General features: G+C 38.5%; 1 protein-coding gene and 1 non-coding gene across 2 annotated transcripts; both read left to right on the forward strand.

The window, feature by feature from the left end:
* The first annotated feature begins 326 nt into the window (after nucleotides 1–326).
* On the forward strand, nucleotides 327–400 carry Trnat-agu (transfer RNA threonine (anticodon AGU)). Its single transcript has one exon. It is a non-coding gene; the product is annotated as a tRNA-Thr (tRNA).
* Nucleotides 401–5,828: 5,428 nt separating this feature from the next.
* On the forward strand, nucleotides 5,829–7,808 carry LOC140950095 (tetratricopeptide repeat protein 28-like). The gene is made up of 2 exons (XM_073399274.1): nucleotides 5,829–6,684; nucleotides 7,644–7,808. Exon 1 carries the CDS (start codon nucleotides 5,837–5,839, stop codon nucleotides 6,680–6,682), a length of 846 nt encoding a protein of 281 aa, XP_073255375.1. The 5' UTR covers nucleotides 5,829–5,836; the 3' UTR covers nucleotides 6,683–6,684; nucleotides 7,644–7,808.
* The last annotated feature ends 4,493 nt before the right edge of the window (nucleotides 7,809–12,301 follow it).

Consider the following 12,301-nt stretch of genomic DNA (forward strand, 5'->3'; position numbering starts at 1 on the left):
TATTGAAATTGCTTTTATGGATAACCAGGAACAGATCACTGAAACAATTAGTCGATTAGATTCAGAAAAGGTAAAGTGATAATAACTCAGTGTGTTGTTTTGGGGTAATGACAATCTGCGAGCCAGCGAGCCATACGAGCCATATGTGCGAGCCATCAAAAATTTTGAAAATTGGAAAAAAAATGTAATTCATACTAGGGAGCACAATTAAAATCGGTTTTTACTCACTGTTTATCTCTGTTTTCCCTCGCTCGATCGATCGATCGTAGGCGCCATCTTGTTTTTGAAATCATCTAACTCGCGCCAGTCTCTTCACTAACGCTAGAGGCCTGGTGGTTCAGTGGTTAGAACGTCCGATCTAGTGTGCGGAAGGTCGCGAGTTCGATTCCCGCCCGGGGCACGAAAATTTTCGTTGCCCCGGGCGAGCGTGGTTTCTTCTTCTTCCAAGTGTAAATGTTCACTGGAAGTGTAAGTGTGCTGCTCACTAGTACATCACTAAAAATTACTAAAAATTAAAAAAAAGCAAAAATAAACAGAGAGAAAGCCATGTAAAAATTTAACAATGAATGTAAAGCATGGATGCCAAGGAGCAATTTGATGTATGTTTCATGATAAAAGCATACATAGGAATCCTATTTTTTTTTACATAGAAAGAATTTTATCGCTACTTTCAAACAAAGAGACTAGTCCCGGGACTAGCTTCTGCCAAAATGACGATTTATGGAAAAAGTCGCCATTTTGTTTATGTGCGCGCGCTAATCATGTGTAAAAGTAAGGATGCAGTAATAGCGTCGTACCACTGGGCTGTACTGCACGCACCTGTCGATACACGTGCGATGTATTATGTTAGCTCATTACTCCCATTGTTTGTATCTCGTACTTTTCGCTACGGGAGAGGGGAGAGGAAAGACTGCGAAAAGAAAGACTGCAAAGGCGATCGTGTCGGTGTTTTTCAGTGGCTCGCAAGGCTCGCACGTTTGGCTCGCATGGCTCGCATGGCTCGCACGTTTGGCTCGCTGGCTCGCTGGCTCGCACATTGGCCATACTCGTTGTTTTGGCTAGAGCGTCACGTAAACTGATTTTCATTCACGAAAACAAAGTTTTTGACTGTTATTTTTCACTTAACTAAGCTTAAACTAAGACTTAAAAAGCTATCATTGCAAGTTGGTGTTTTGTAGTTCTAATTTTCAGTTCTTCAGTTTCTCAGTCTTCATGTCTTAAAGCCGATTCGAGCTTCATTTGGAAAACGACAACACACAATCGCTTTGTAGTTTTATTTACCAGTGAGTTTTACCGTGTTTTGAAACGAAACTCTTCTGAGTTGATTGCAATGAAACATTAGCGTAATTATACTGTTGAGGATGGCAGCAAGTTGACAACTCTATTAATTTTTTTCATTCTCAGAATCAGAGAGCGAAAGCTGGTTCGATGGCTTTCAGAAGTCGAAATTTTCATGCCATGTATTTAGCAGCTGGAAGTTTCGTATTTACATGAGATGCAGCCAAGCCGCACAGTCTGAAGTTATTGAAGTCTTCAACCAAAAAACAACCATGTAAAAGAATTAAATAGGCATTTTCTTGAATGAAAGTCATTTATAGGCATGTTTAGTTTCCCGGCACTGAAAACTCCGGGTGTTCGTGACTGCAGTCATCAAGGTCGAACTTCTTATTAAATCCCGCCCATCTTTTGTTTTGAGTTCTTGTTTTCTCCGATACTAAAAAATTATTAAACGGACTAAAATTTTATTTCCTGGTTTTAGTGTTAATGATAATGATGACGTCTTTATTTTGGTTTCTTTTATAAGTATTGTTATTCTTTTCTTAGTTGTCGCCTTCTCCCAAATTAACTTATGCCAAACCAGTAGCATGCAAGAAAGCCAGTAACAACAAATTCGTCTTGTCGAGCGCTCGCGACCTGCAAACTTCAAACATCATTTTCACCGTTGGTGCAAACAGATAACCATGTGGTGCAAAAGTTTGACGCTAAAAAAATATTTAAACTTTCGAATGAAGTGAGTTTTTTCGCCCCTTTTTCTGTCTGTTTCCCCCTTTTTACTTTTAAACTTGGTGCGACGGCAATGTTATGCTTACGCAATTGGTTTATATACTAGACCGGAAATAAAAAGCTGACCGGATGTCAAATTTTGTGCTCATGCGCATTGCGTTTTGCCGCGGTGTTGGACTAGCCAGTCGTTGGCAACTCGTGACGCAATTAGATACTTCTGCTGTTTTAAAACCCCCCAATCACAAGCTCTGCCCGAGGATCCTCAAGCGACGATGAAATGTGACCTTCATGCAAGATATAACATTAAGACAAGTGATTTCGGAAGTGCTTAGCTCCTAGTGCGTTCAAAAGAATTTATGGACTTAAAATCCTTGACGCTCCATTTTGTTGTCGTTTTCTTTAGCTTTACTTCCTACTTTCGAGTTTAAAACCTCCTCTTTTCAAACCAAATTAGCTATAGAAAGTTCCTTCTTTCTTAGACTTAAATGTAATATATTCCTGTACATAATTATTTCGCGTTCTACTGATAGGTTTTCTTTATAGTCTTAAATCATTATTATATGCATGCAATCCTTATTGATCACTGAAGAACCCAGATGGATATGTATTCAATAAAATGTATGTATGTATGTATGAAATATTATTATTCAGGTTGATTATTATTTTTATTTTATTCGCCCAATATTGTAAAAAATAATATTGTACATTTGGTTTTTGTAGCTATACATAAGCAGGAGATCTCGGCAAGATCTGCCGAGCCTTTCAGAGGAGATTCCCAACTTTACTTATCAATTAAATTACTAAACATATTGTTTGCCACTTAATATTACAATATAAACGCCATCGAATTTTAATGAGATAATGCAAGCTTACCAATGTTAGGAATTTTAATGTATGTCACATGCCTTTCAACCTTTTATGCGTTCTTTTAATTCTTCCAAAATAGTTGTTCGTAACTTAAAATTCTGCAAGAGAAACCCCGTTTTTCAAAAATGCAAAGAAACCTGAAAACTAAAAGATTTCTTGTAAATACAAGACTGCGGATACACGCTCTATAGACTTAAATTTCAACAAACAGAATTCATGATCATTTACTTCAACAAGTTAACTGCTTTTAAATGTAAGTAGCTTTATTTTGACGATTCGGGTAATCGAAATCTTTCGTAACTGTGTATTCCTGGGTAAGTCCATGTAACCGAAACAGAATGTTTCGTGGAATCACAGCTACGACAGCATCAGCTTAATTTACACTCTTAAATGACACCTGACCAGACCAGAGAGTCGTTACATATAAGTTAATGTTTTCGTAGCTATTTATTAAGCCAAAAGCTTATTATTATAACGTTTCTAACTGGCTTTCTTATTTTTTTTATTTAAGATTAACTTTATTTCCGTAGAGCTATTCGCTAATTATTCTGGTCTTGTTTTTTTACCTGTTTATGTTTCAAAACAGACCCATATGGTCAAGGTTCAAGAAGCTATTCACCATGGCATGATTGCCGCAGATTTTCTTTCAAACACTAAACGAGTTGTCCAGGCTATCAAGCTGTGGAACGAGTGCTTAATACTACTAAACAACAAAACCTTAGAAAACGAACATGAACATGCCACAATATTGAGTATAGCGCTGTATAAGAAGCTGTTTTGTGGAAATGCTGCTATTACGAAACTTTCACCAGCTATAGAATCTGGCAAAAAGCTTTTAGTCCTACTTCGTAATCGTAAGAGAAAAGAAGAAGAAGGTAACACAGCCTTGATGTTATCAAAACTGTACTTCCGAAAAAGTGAATACCAGGAAGCACAAGCATTCCTCAAAATTGCACTCTGCGTTTACAAGGAAATCGAAGACAAACACGGAGAAGCGTCATGCTACATGAACCTAGGAAAAGTGTTTCAATCTGTCGGAAAATATGCCAAGGCTGAAGAATATATTCATAAAGAACTTAACATCACCACAGAAATTGGCGACAAAGACGTAGAAGCGTCATGCTACATGAACCTAGGAAATATGTTTCAATCTGTCGGAAAATATGCCAAGGCTGAAGAATATCTTCATAAAGCACTTACCATCACCACAGAAATTGGCGACAAAGACAAAGAAGCGTCATGCTACGGAAACCTAGGAAATCTGTTTCTATCTGTCGGAGAATATGCCAAGGCTGAAGAATATCTTCATGAAACACTTATCAACAAGACAAAAATTGGCGACAAACACGGAGTAGCGTCATGCTACATAAACCTAGGAAGTATGTTTCAATCTATTGGAGAGTATGCCAAAGCTGAAGAATATCTTCATAAAGCACTTATCATCATGACAAAAATTGGCGACAAACACGGAGTAGCGTCATGCTACATAAACCTACTGTTTCGATCTGTCGGAGAATATGCCAAGGCTGAAGAATGTCTTCATAAAACACTTATCATCAATACAAAAATTGGCGACAAACACGGAGTAGCGTCATGCTACATGAACCTAGGAAATGTGTTTCTATCTGTCGGAGAATATGCCAAGGCTGAAGAATATCTTCATAAAGCACTTTCCATCAGCACAGAAATTGGCGACAGACTAGGAGAAGCGACATACTTCACAAACCTAGGAGTTCTGTTTATGTATATTGGAGAATATGCCAAGGCTGAAGAATATCATCATAAAGCACTTACCATCAACACAGAAATTGGCGACAAACACGGAGAAGCGTCATGCTACGGAAACCTAGGAGTTGTGTTTCACTCTGTCGGAGAATATGCCAAGGCTGAAGAATATCTTCATAAAGCACTTACCATCAACACAGAAATTGGCGACAAAGACGGAGTAGCGTCATGCTACAGAAACCTAGGAGCTGTGTTTCAGTCTGTCGGAGAACATGCCAAGGCTGAAGAATATCTTCATAAAGCACTTTCCATCAGCACAGAAATTGGCGACAGACTAGGAGAAGCGACATGCTTTACAAACCTAGGAGCTCTGTTTTCATATATTGGAGAATATGCCAAGGCTGAAGAATATCTTCATGAAGGACTTACCATACAGACCGAAATCGGTAACAAAGACGGAGAAGCGGCATGTTACATATATCTAGGAACTTTGATATTCGAGGCTGGTGAATGTGAGAAGGCTCAAAAATATTTTGAGAATGCTCTTGAAATTAGCAGGGGGACTGGAAACATCGATTTGCAATTTAAAACGTCCCTTGGTCTAAATGATTGTTCTTTTAAAATAACAGGAAACAAATCTGAAGCCTTATCCAATCTTTGGACAAGCATTCAAATTTGCGAAAAAATGCTTAATTCTCTAGGAAGCAAAGATTGCCGCAATATATCATTTTTTGACGAACACGCGTCTCCCTATCGGCTGTTTTGTTCATTGAGTTGTTCTAGTGGGAAACCCTATGAAGCTTTACACGTTGCTGAACTTGGACGGGCCAGAGCTCTAGCAAAACTTATGTCAAATCGCTACTCCATTGAAAGAGAAATATCCATCAACCCACAATCGTTTGTTGGCATCGAAGAAGTAATTAAGAAAAATGACAAGAGCACCTGCCTCTACATCTCCTATGACTACGGTGACAATATATTTTTGTGGGTTTTGAAACAAAGCAAACCGGTAGCTTTCCGAAGCAAGGAAGTTTGTGAAAGCTATGTTAGCAAGCACGGCAAAATCTCTGTGTATGACCTGTTTGGAAAAAAAAGCTTCTTAAGAAAGTTTTACGTTTTACCTCAAGAGCAATGCGAAGACCGATCACTCTTCTCTTCATTCGCCAACCAGCGTCCTCTTTTAGATGAAGAAGAAGTATACACGGGCCCTGATCCGCCAACACTTTCTCAGGTTTACGACATGTTGATTGCTCCCGTACGTGACTTGCTAGAAGGATCTGAAATTATTGTTGTTCCTGATAACTGTTTCTTCCAAGTTCCTTTTGCAGCATTACCTGATGAAAGTAACCGCTGTTTATCAGATTCTTTCAGGATACGCATTGTCCCTTCTTTAACGACTCTCAAGCTCATTCTGGACAGTCCAGCGGACTGTCACAGCCAAACTGGTGCATTGATTGTGGGTGAGCCAAATCTGATGAATGTGTATTTCAAGGGAGAGTCAAGGTATCTCTGTCCATTACCTGGCGCAAAAGCAGAAGCAGAGATGATTGCAAGACTACTACCTCAATCTCACCTTTTAATAGGAGAGCAAGCAACAAAGCAGGCAGTCCTTCAGAGAATACCCTCAGTGAGTTTCGTACATATCGCTGCTCATGGTGATGCCGAAAGAGGAGAAATTGCTCTTACCCCCCCTGACTCCGCAATGCGTCCTCCACATGAAGCAGACTACTTACTGTCAATGACTGACATTTCACAAGTTAGACTCTCAGCCAAACTGGTGGTCCTTAGCTGTTGCCATACCGCACGTGGACAGATCAAAACAGAGGGCGTTGTTGGAATCGCTCGAGCATTCTTAGGATCGGGTGCACGCTCAGTGTTGGTGGCATTGTGGGCCTTACAAGACGACGCAACAGAGCAGTTCATGAGAAGATTCTACGAAAACCTTGTCCAAGGAGAAAGTGCAAGCGAATGTCTTCACCGGGCCATGAAGTGGATGCGAAATAACGGTTTCCCTGAAGTGAGGCAGTGGGCACCTTTCATGCTGATTGGGGATGACGTGTCATTTCACTTTGGTGAAGAAAAGTGAAGGTAATTGTTTTGTGACAATTAGGGCCATAGGAAATCTGCCAGGTCTTTTTATATTGCAGTTTTATCAACTTGGGTGCATTTGGTACTTTTACTAGTACCAAATAGAAAGCAGTATTTACCACATTATTGACTACACCTGAAGTCAGCTTTTACTATGACTGTGGTAAAATATCAATTAACCGCTTTTAAACATCGAAGATACTAAACACCTCATTTATTCGACCACACTTCTGTCGTTATCAGTCTAAATTACAACCCATGCATATGTGGGGCTTTGCATTTGAAAAAAAAAACGTTAAAGTGCCGTATCCCTACCGTAAAAAGAATGATTTTAACTCTTTTCTCTTTTTTTCTGATATGTGAGGTACAAATAATTGAATATTCTTTTATTTGCTACCACTCAATATGAACGTGAGGGTTTGCTGACAAAATCTTTTCTTTCTGAATATAAAGGGAAGGGAATTTCAGATATGAAACGAAACTGACAAACAGTCCAGGATAGTTTTTTGTTTGATATAAAGATAATCGGATTAAAAATATTATGGCGGAGATCTAGATCTGAGAATTGATCAAAAACACTGAAAACTACAAATTGTGGATTGTGTATGGAGTCTTGACTGTAACTAGAGGGCTTTTCGCGAACACTGACTGAATTACAGTAGTACACTGGTTCTGAACTCGCACCAAAGAGGGAAGACCGAGATTCCATAGCTCATCAAGGCAAGAAGTTTCAAACCTATTTTAGCTGTGCACCCCGCCTTTCATTTATGATGCCAATAATTGGAAAGTTTTAGCAGTGAGATAAATTTTCATAAGTAAACCTCTTTCGTCACGGTAAAGCCGGAGGATCCCTCTTCCAGGTAAAATGAACCTTAATGCTACTTACCCCAGCTTGAGTCTTTTGTAATGAATATATGTGCTTTACTAATATTTTTGTCTCTTATACATTACTGTTGCAGGTATTACACTAACGACACACCATGGAATAACGAAACAGCCCTTCCGCAGAATTCCAATGAGGTAGTCCCTAACGGAAAATGTAAAGAGTCAATCTCTGCAGCATACGAACATTAATTAAAAGAATTAAAAGACAACTGACTTGCTTGGCCCAGCGGTTCATCTTTGCCGGCCGGCTTAATTATTTTCCCACCGATTTTATTTTGTGTGTGTGTGTGTGTGTGCAGGTACCTTGAGTACTCTAATCTCTAAAATGTCTTGCAAAAGCACAAATCACCAGCCTTGTAAAAGTGTACATCGGTAGGTCGGACAATGATAAAACTGTAATTGCGACACGAATAACATCAGGATAAGCTAATTTCCCTGTCTTTTTAGGTAATTTGCTTAAAAAAAACTTCCTTCCTTAATTAGTTTCATGTATAAACTGGCGAGATTTTTGATCGCAAATTGAAGTTTGATTACAATGCAAACAACATTGCAAGGTTTATAGTTTAGTAGAATTGTATATATTTTAGAGCCAATCTTTTTGTGAACATAGAAGCAGTAGTTTTGCAACCTTGCATTATGAAATAAGGTTTGACGACTCGATTAAGTAAAAATAAAAGCGTAGCGAAACCAATTTGTCCGAACTCCAAACTAGCCCAGTTGTAAACTAAAGGCTATTTCATTGTATAATGTTCATGCCTGAGCATAAGCTACTATGTTAGTACAGAAGAGTGGTACTTGCTTTAAGTATCCACCCAAAAAATGCAAAGATTTGGTGGTCCAGTTTTCAGTAGTGCTTTGAGTACATTTAAGTGGTTCGAACAGCATGTCGCGTATCCGAGAAGGTCGCACATGGACGTTTGATTGCAATCTGTAAATATGTAATCACACCAGGTTTTTAAAAATAAAACGTATTTGACATAGCAAATTCAACGACAAAACTTTATTGAGCCTTTCGTTATTAAGACCTCTAGTGTTTATCCTTAATTATCTATTTGCTCTTTAACAAAAAATATTCTCCGTAATATCAGGGAGATTTAAAATCACATTCCCGTCAAACGGCAACGTCAATTTTTACGTGACCAAGGTATCAGTCTAAAAAATAAATAAATAAAATTGTAATTTGTGATTTGTTTTACCACGGAACACTTAGAAGTTGTTAAGAACTCGTTTAAACGTGTCCGTGCGTTGCGGATCGAATTTGAATTTGGAAAGGTTGGTTTTTTGGACAGAGGGGAAAACCGGAACACCCAGAGAAAAACCTCTCGGCAAGAAAGAGAACCAACAACAAACCTACCCTTTCATATACCTGAAGCATGAAAAAGGTACCCCTTTCGGTCGGAGCCTCCCCATAAAGGCCATTATAATGAGTACCCAGCCCCCCGGGGAAAGGAGGCAAGTGCCCTCCCCACTGCACCACCCTTACGCAGTTTTCGTCGGAAGCCGATTCAGTTGTTGTATCTACACAAAAAAGTTAGTAGTTTCATGTCGATCAGTCTAATCCATAACAAATTATTTTGCAAAGTTTATACCTGTTAATTTCCTGATTCCGTGAACGCGACTCTAAATCTCTCGATTTTCCGCTCAACGACTACTACAATCCATAAATTTGGTCTCATAAAAGTTCAGTACTGCCACGATCACTCCCGCCGATTCGGAATCGTAGAATTACGTTGACGGCAAAGCCGAAACATCAGGTTTAAGTATTAAAATTACTCAAGGAAATCAACAGATAAAAACTGAAAAAAATCATCCTTACGGATAGACGTGGCATGAATGTCTTTATTTTTGAGTAGTAAAGATAAACATTGAACGACGAATAAAGAGAAAGCTTAGCAACATGTTTAATACGGCGTTAACCGTAAACGTGATTCTAAATCTCTAGACGCCTGCGTTTGCATCGAAGTTCTCCAAGGAACCAGTGGGACAGGCCTGGTAACAATTCTTTTCGGGCCTTTTCACCATCCCTGCTTTACTTTCTAAATTTCCCAGCTGATCCTTTTTTTCACTACCGTTAATGCTTTGCACAGATACCAGGAAATAACTTCAAGACTTTTTCCAGACTTTTTTCCGAAGCAATAATTTTTTTTCCAGACTCAAGGTTATCAAATAGGTCAGTGATCAATAGACACCTTAAAAAACGCAGGAAACAAAGCTTTTTTCATGATACATGTAGGCTGAAAACATACGGGCGAAAAGAATAAGATTTGACCGAAACGAAAAAATATTCAATTATAAAACACTATTCAGTTGTAGCTTTAAAAAAAGACTCAAGATTTTTTCTATTTTTTCAGACTTTATCTCCATTTTCCAGACGTTTTTCAGGTCTGGAAAATTGCTGAAAATTACTACTCAGTACTAACCCTGAGTTTTTACAAGGTATTTCACTCCATAACTTGCTGGTGTACTCCCCGTACTGAGAGCTACTTCGGGTCCCACCGGGGATGGATTTTGATTTTCGTCATTATCCAGATCTTGGAAGTACTACTGATTGGTGAAAGCAAATTTTTAACCAATCAGAAGTGCTACCCAGATCTGGGTAGTGACGCGTCTTCATTAAGGAATTTCTGCGCTCGTTTCTCAGACGTCACTTCGCGGGGAAACCAGTGGTGGCATCGCGAGATGTCGATAGTTTTCTCAGGCTAAGCTGGGTCATTTACGAGTGGAAATGCCACACTACACTTGACGCGCGTATCATGGCACAAAGGCTCTGCGTACGCGTGACAGAAATTAATGTGCAACGAAGCTAAAGTAAGGTGATTATTGGCCTCAACAATGTACACAAGACCTTCTAGCCAGGTGGGAATGAGGGAAGAAAAGCCTCCTTTGAAGCTTCATTATAGATTGAGTTTTTTGCCAGGGTACCGAAAACTAGAATGAACACTGGCTTACAGGAGCCGTGGCACAAGAGAGAGAGAGAGCCGCCACAAAAGCGAGTAAAACATAAAATAAAGCCTCAAAACATTAAGATAAGGTATGAAAACACAGCAAATACAAAAGGATTCACGGATGGACAAGCATGACGAACATTGAAACGGATGATAATTGTGGTTTTTCAAAACAGTTTTCCAAAATTCGTTTTTGTTGTTTGCAACGTCTGATATACATAACGCTTTGGGGAGATATCTCATTTTTTGATACGAATTAAGCTGTAAACTTGTCATTTTCAGGGAAAATCCTGGCTATTACGTCAAGTTTCTATAAAGCGTTGTAGGCAAAAACAGCCCGATGAAATATCTTGTTTTTACTTAATTTTGCGACTATTAAACTTGGCGAAAAATCATGAGTTATATTTCTCGAGCATTTGATTTTGCGATTTTTAGAAAAAAAATAGAAGGTGTAGAAGTGTACAGTTAATGTTCGCGATTTTTCTATTCTTTCATATGTAAAGGGTAACTTTGACCTCAGAACAGACGAAAAGTAACAACAGAATTAATAATTTTATCGTAAACAACAGCAAAGAAGGACAATTACAAAGAATCAACAGATGGAAAGTTTGACGACTTCACAAGCGAGAGTTTGAAGAATTTAACAGCAGAGGACGGTTCCGACAGCGAGAGTGTTGCGGTGGAAGGCTGATGGACAAATTCAAACCAAAAACTCTTAACTCGGACATGTTGAAATAACTAATAAAACAACACTGAATTTCGTTATTTTCTGGATATGCATATGTCTGGTATGAATATGTAGGTATTTCAAATTAAGCTGAAATACCACTGCTCTAAGCCAATCAAATTGCAGAAATTTCTCATGTAGTAGTATAAACGCTATACAAATTTCGCGCCTACATTAAGGAGTAATTCGTCACCTATGATATTATCATCAAAATTAACCCAACTTTCTCCCTATCAAAGCTTTTAAAGTTACGATCACGCGACGGCAAGGCGATAACATAGTGGGGAGGGGGTACTATACTTCTTACATGCACGCGTGAAGATTAAGTCGATCATGCGCAGATCCGCGCTATGGATGCAGTTGTGACATAAATGATTATGTCTGGCGGGAGAACAGAGAACTGCTTACAAATAAGGCTGAACTTCCTGTGATTCAACTGAGATTTGGTGAGATTTGGTGGAAGCTGGAGACGATGAACGAAGTTACCACACCCTTGAAACTGAAGTATTACGGCATAAATTGAGAGTGTTGCAAGTTATACATGTCAGACAAGTACTAATGAAAGACAGAGTGCATCAAAGCAAAAAATCAAACGTCTTTTAAATCTGTTAAGAAATTAGAATCTATGGTACTTAAGTATAAAATACCTTACTTGCTGAAATTGAACACAGCTGGCTTACATGTTACTATTGGGTTACATGCGTAGTCGTTTTGAGAATTGAGTTTGAGTAAGGCAGGGAATTATTCCTTGTCTGGGGGCCAAATAGGTCTTGTTATGTTAAAACAAATTTTAGCCCGGTCACTAACTCGGATGTACCGTGGTTTACGAGATAGCAATCAAAAAGGATAAAACTCATTATTGTTTTTTGATTGTTATACATATTGTTGTTGTTATAACAAAAAAGAAAGGACCTTAACTAAAAGAAAAAAACTGTGACTTTTTTCATTATTAATTTTTCATTTATTTGCAACGCAATAGTAAAAATACAAAAATTGTAACATAAGTAAAAAAAGGAGAAGTAGAGAAGAGACCTAATAAAAACTATAAGAAGCTTAGGCC

The sequence above is a fragment of the Porites lutea genome, chromosome 10 (assembly GCF_958299795.1).
Source record: "Porites lutea chromosome 10, jaPorLute2.1, whole genome shotgun sequence".
NCBI lineage: Eukaryota > Metazoa > Cnidaria > Anthozoa > Scleractinia > Poritidae > Porites > Porites lutea.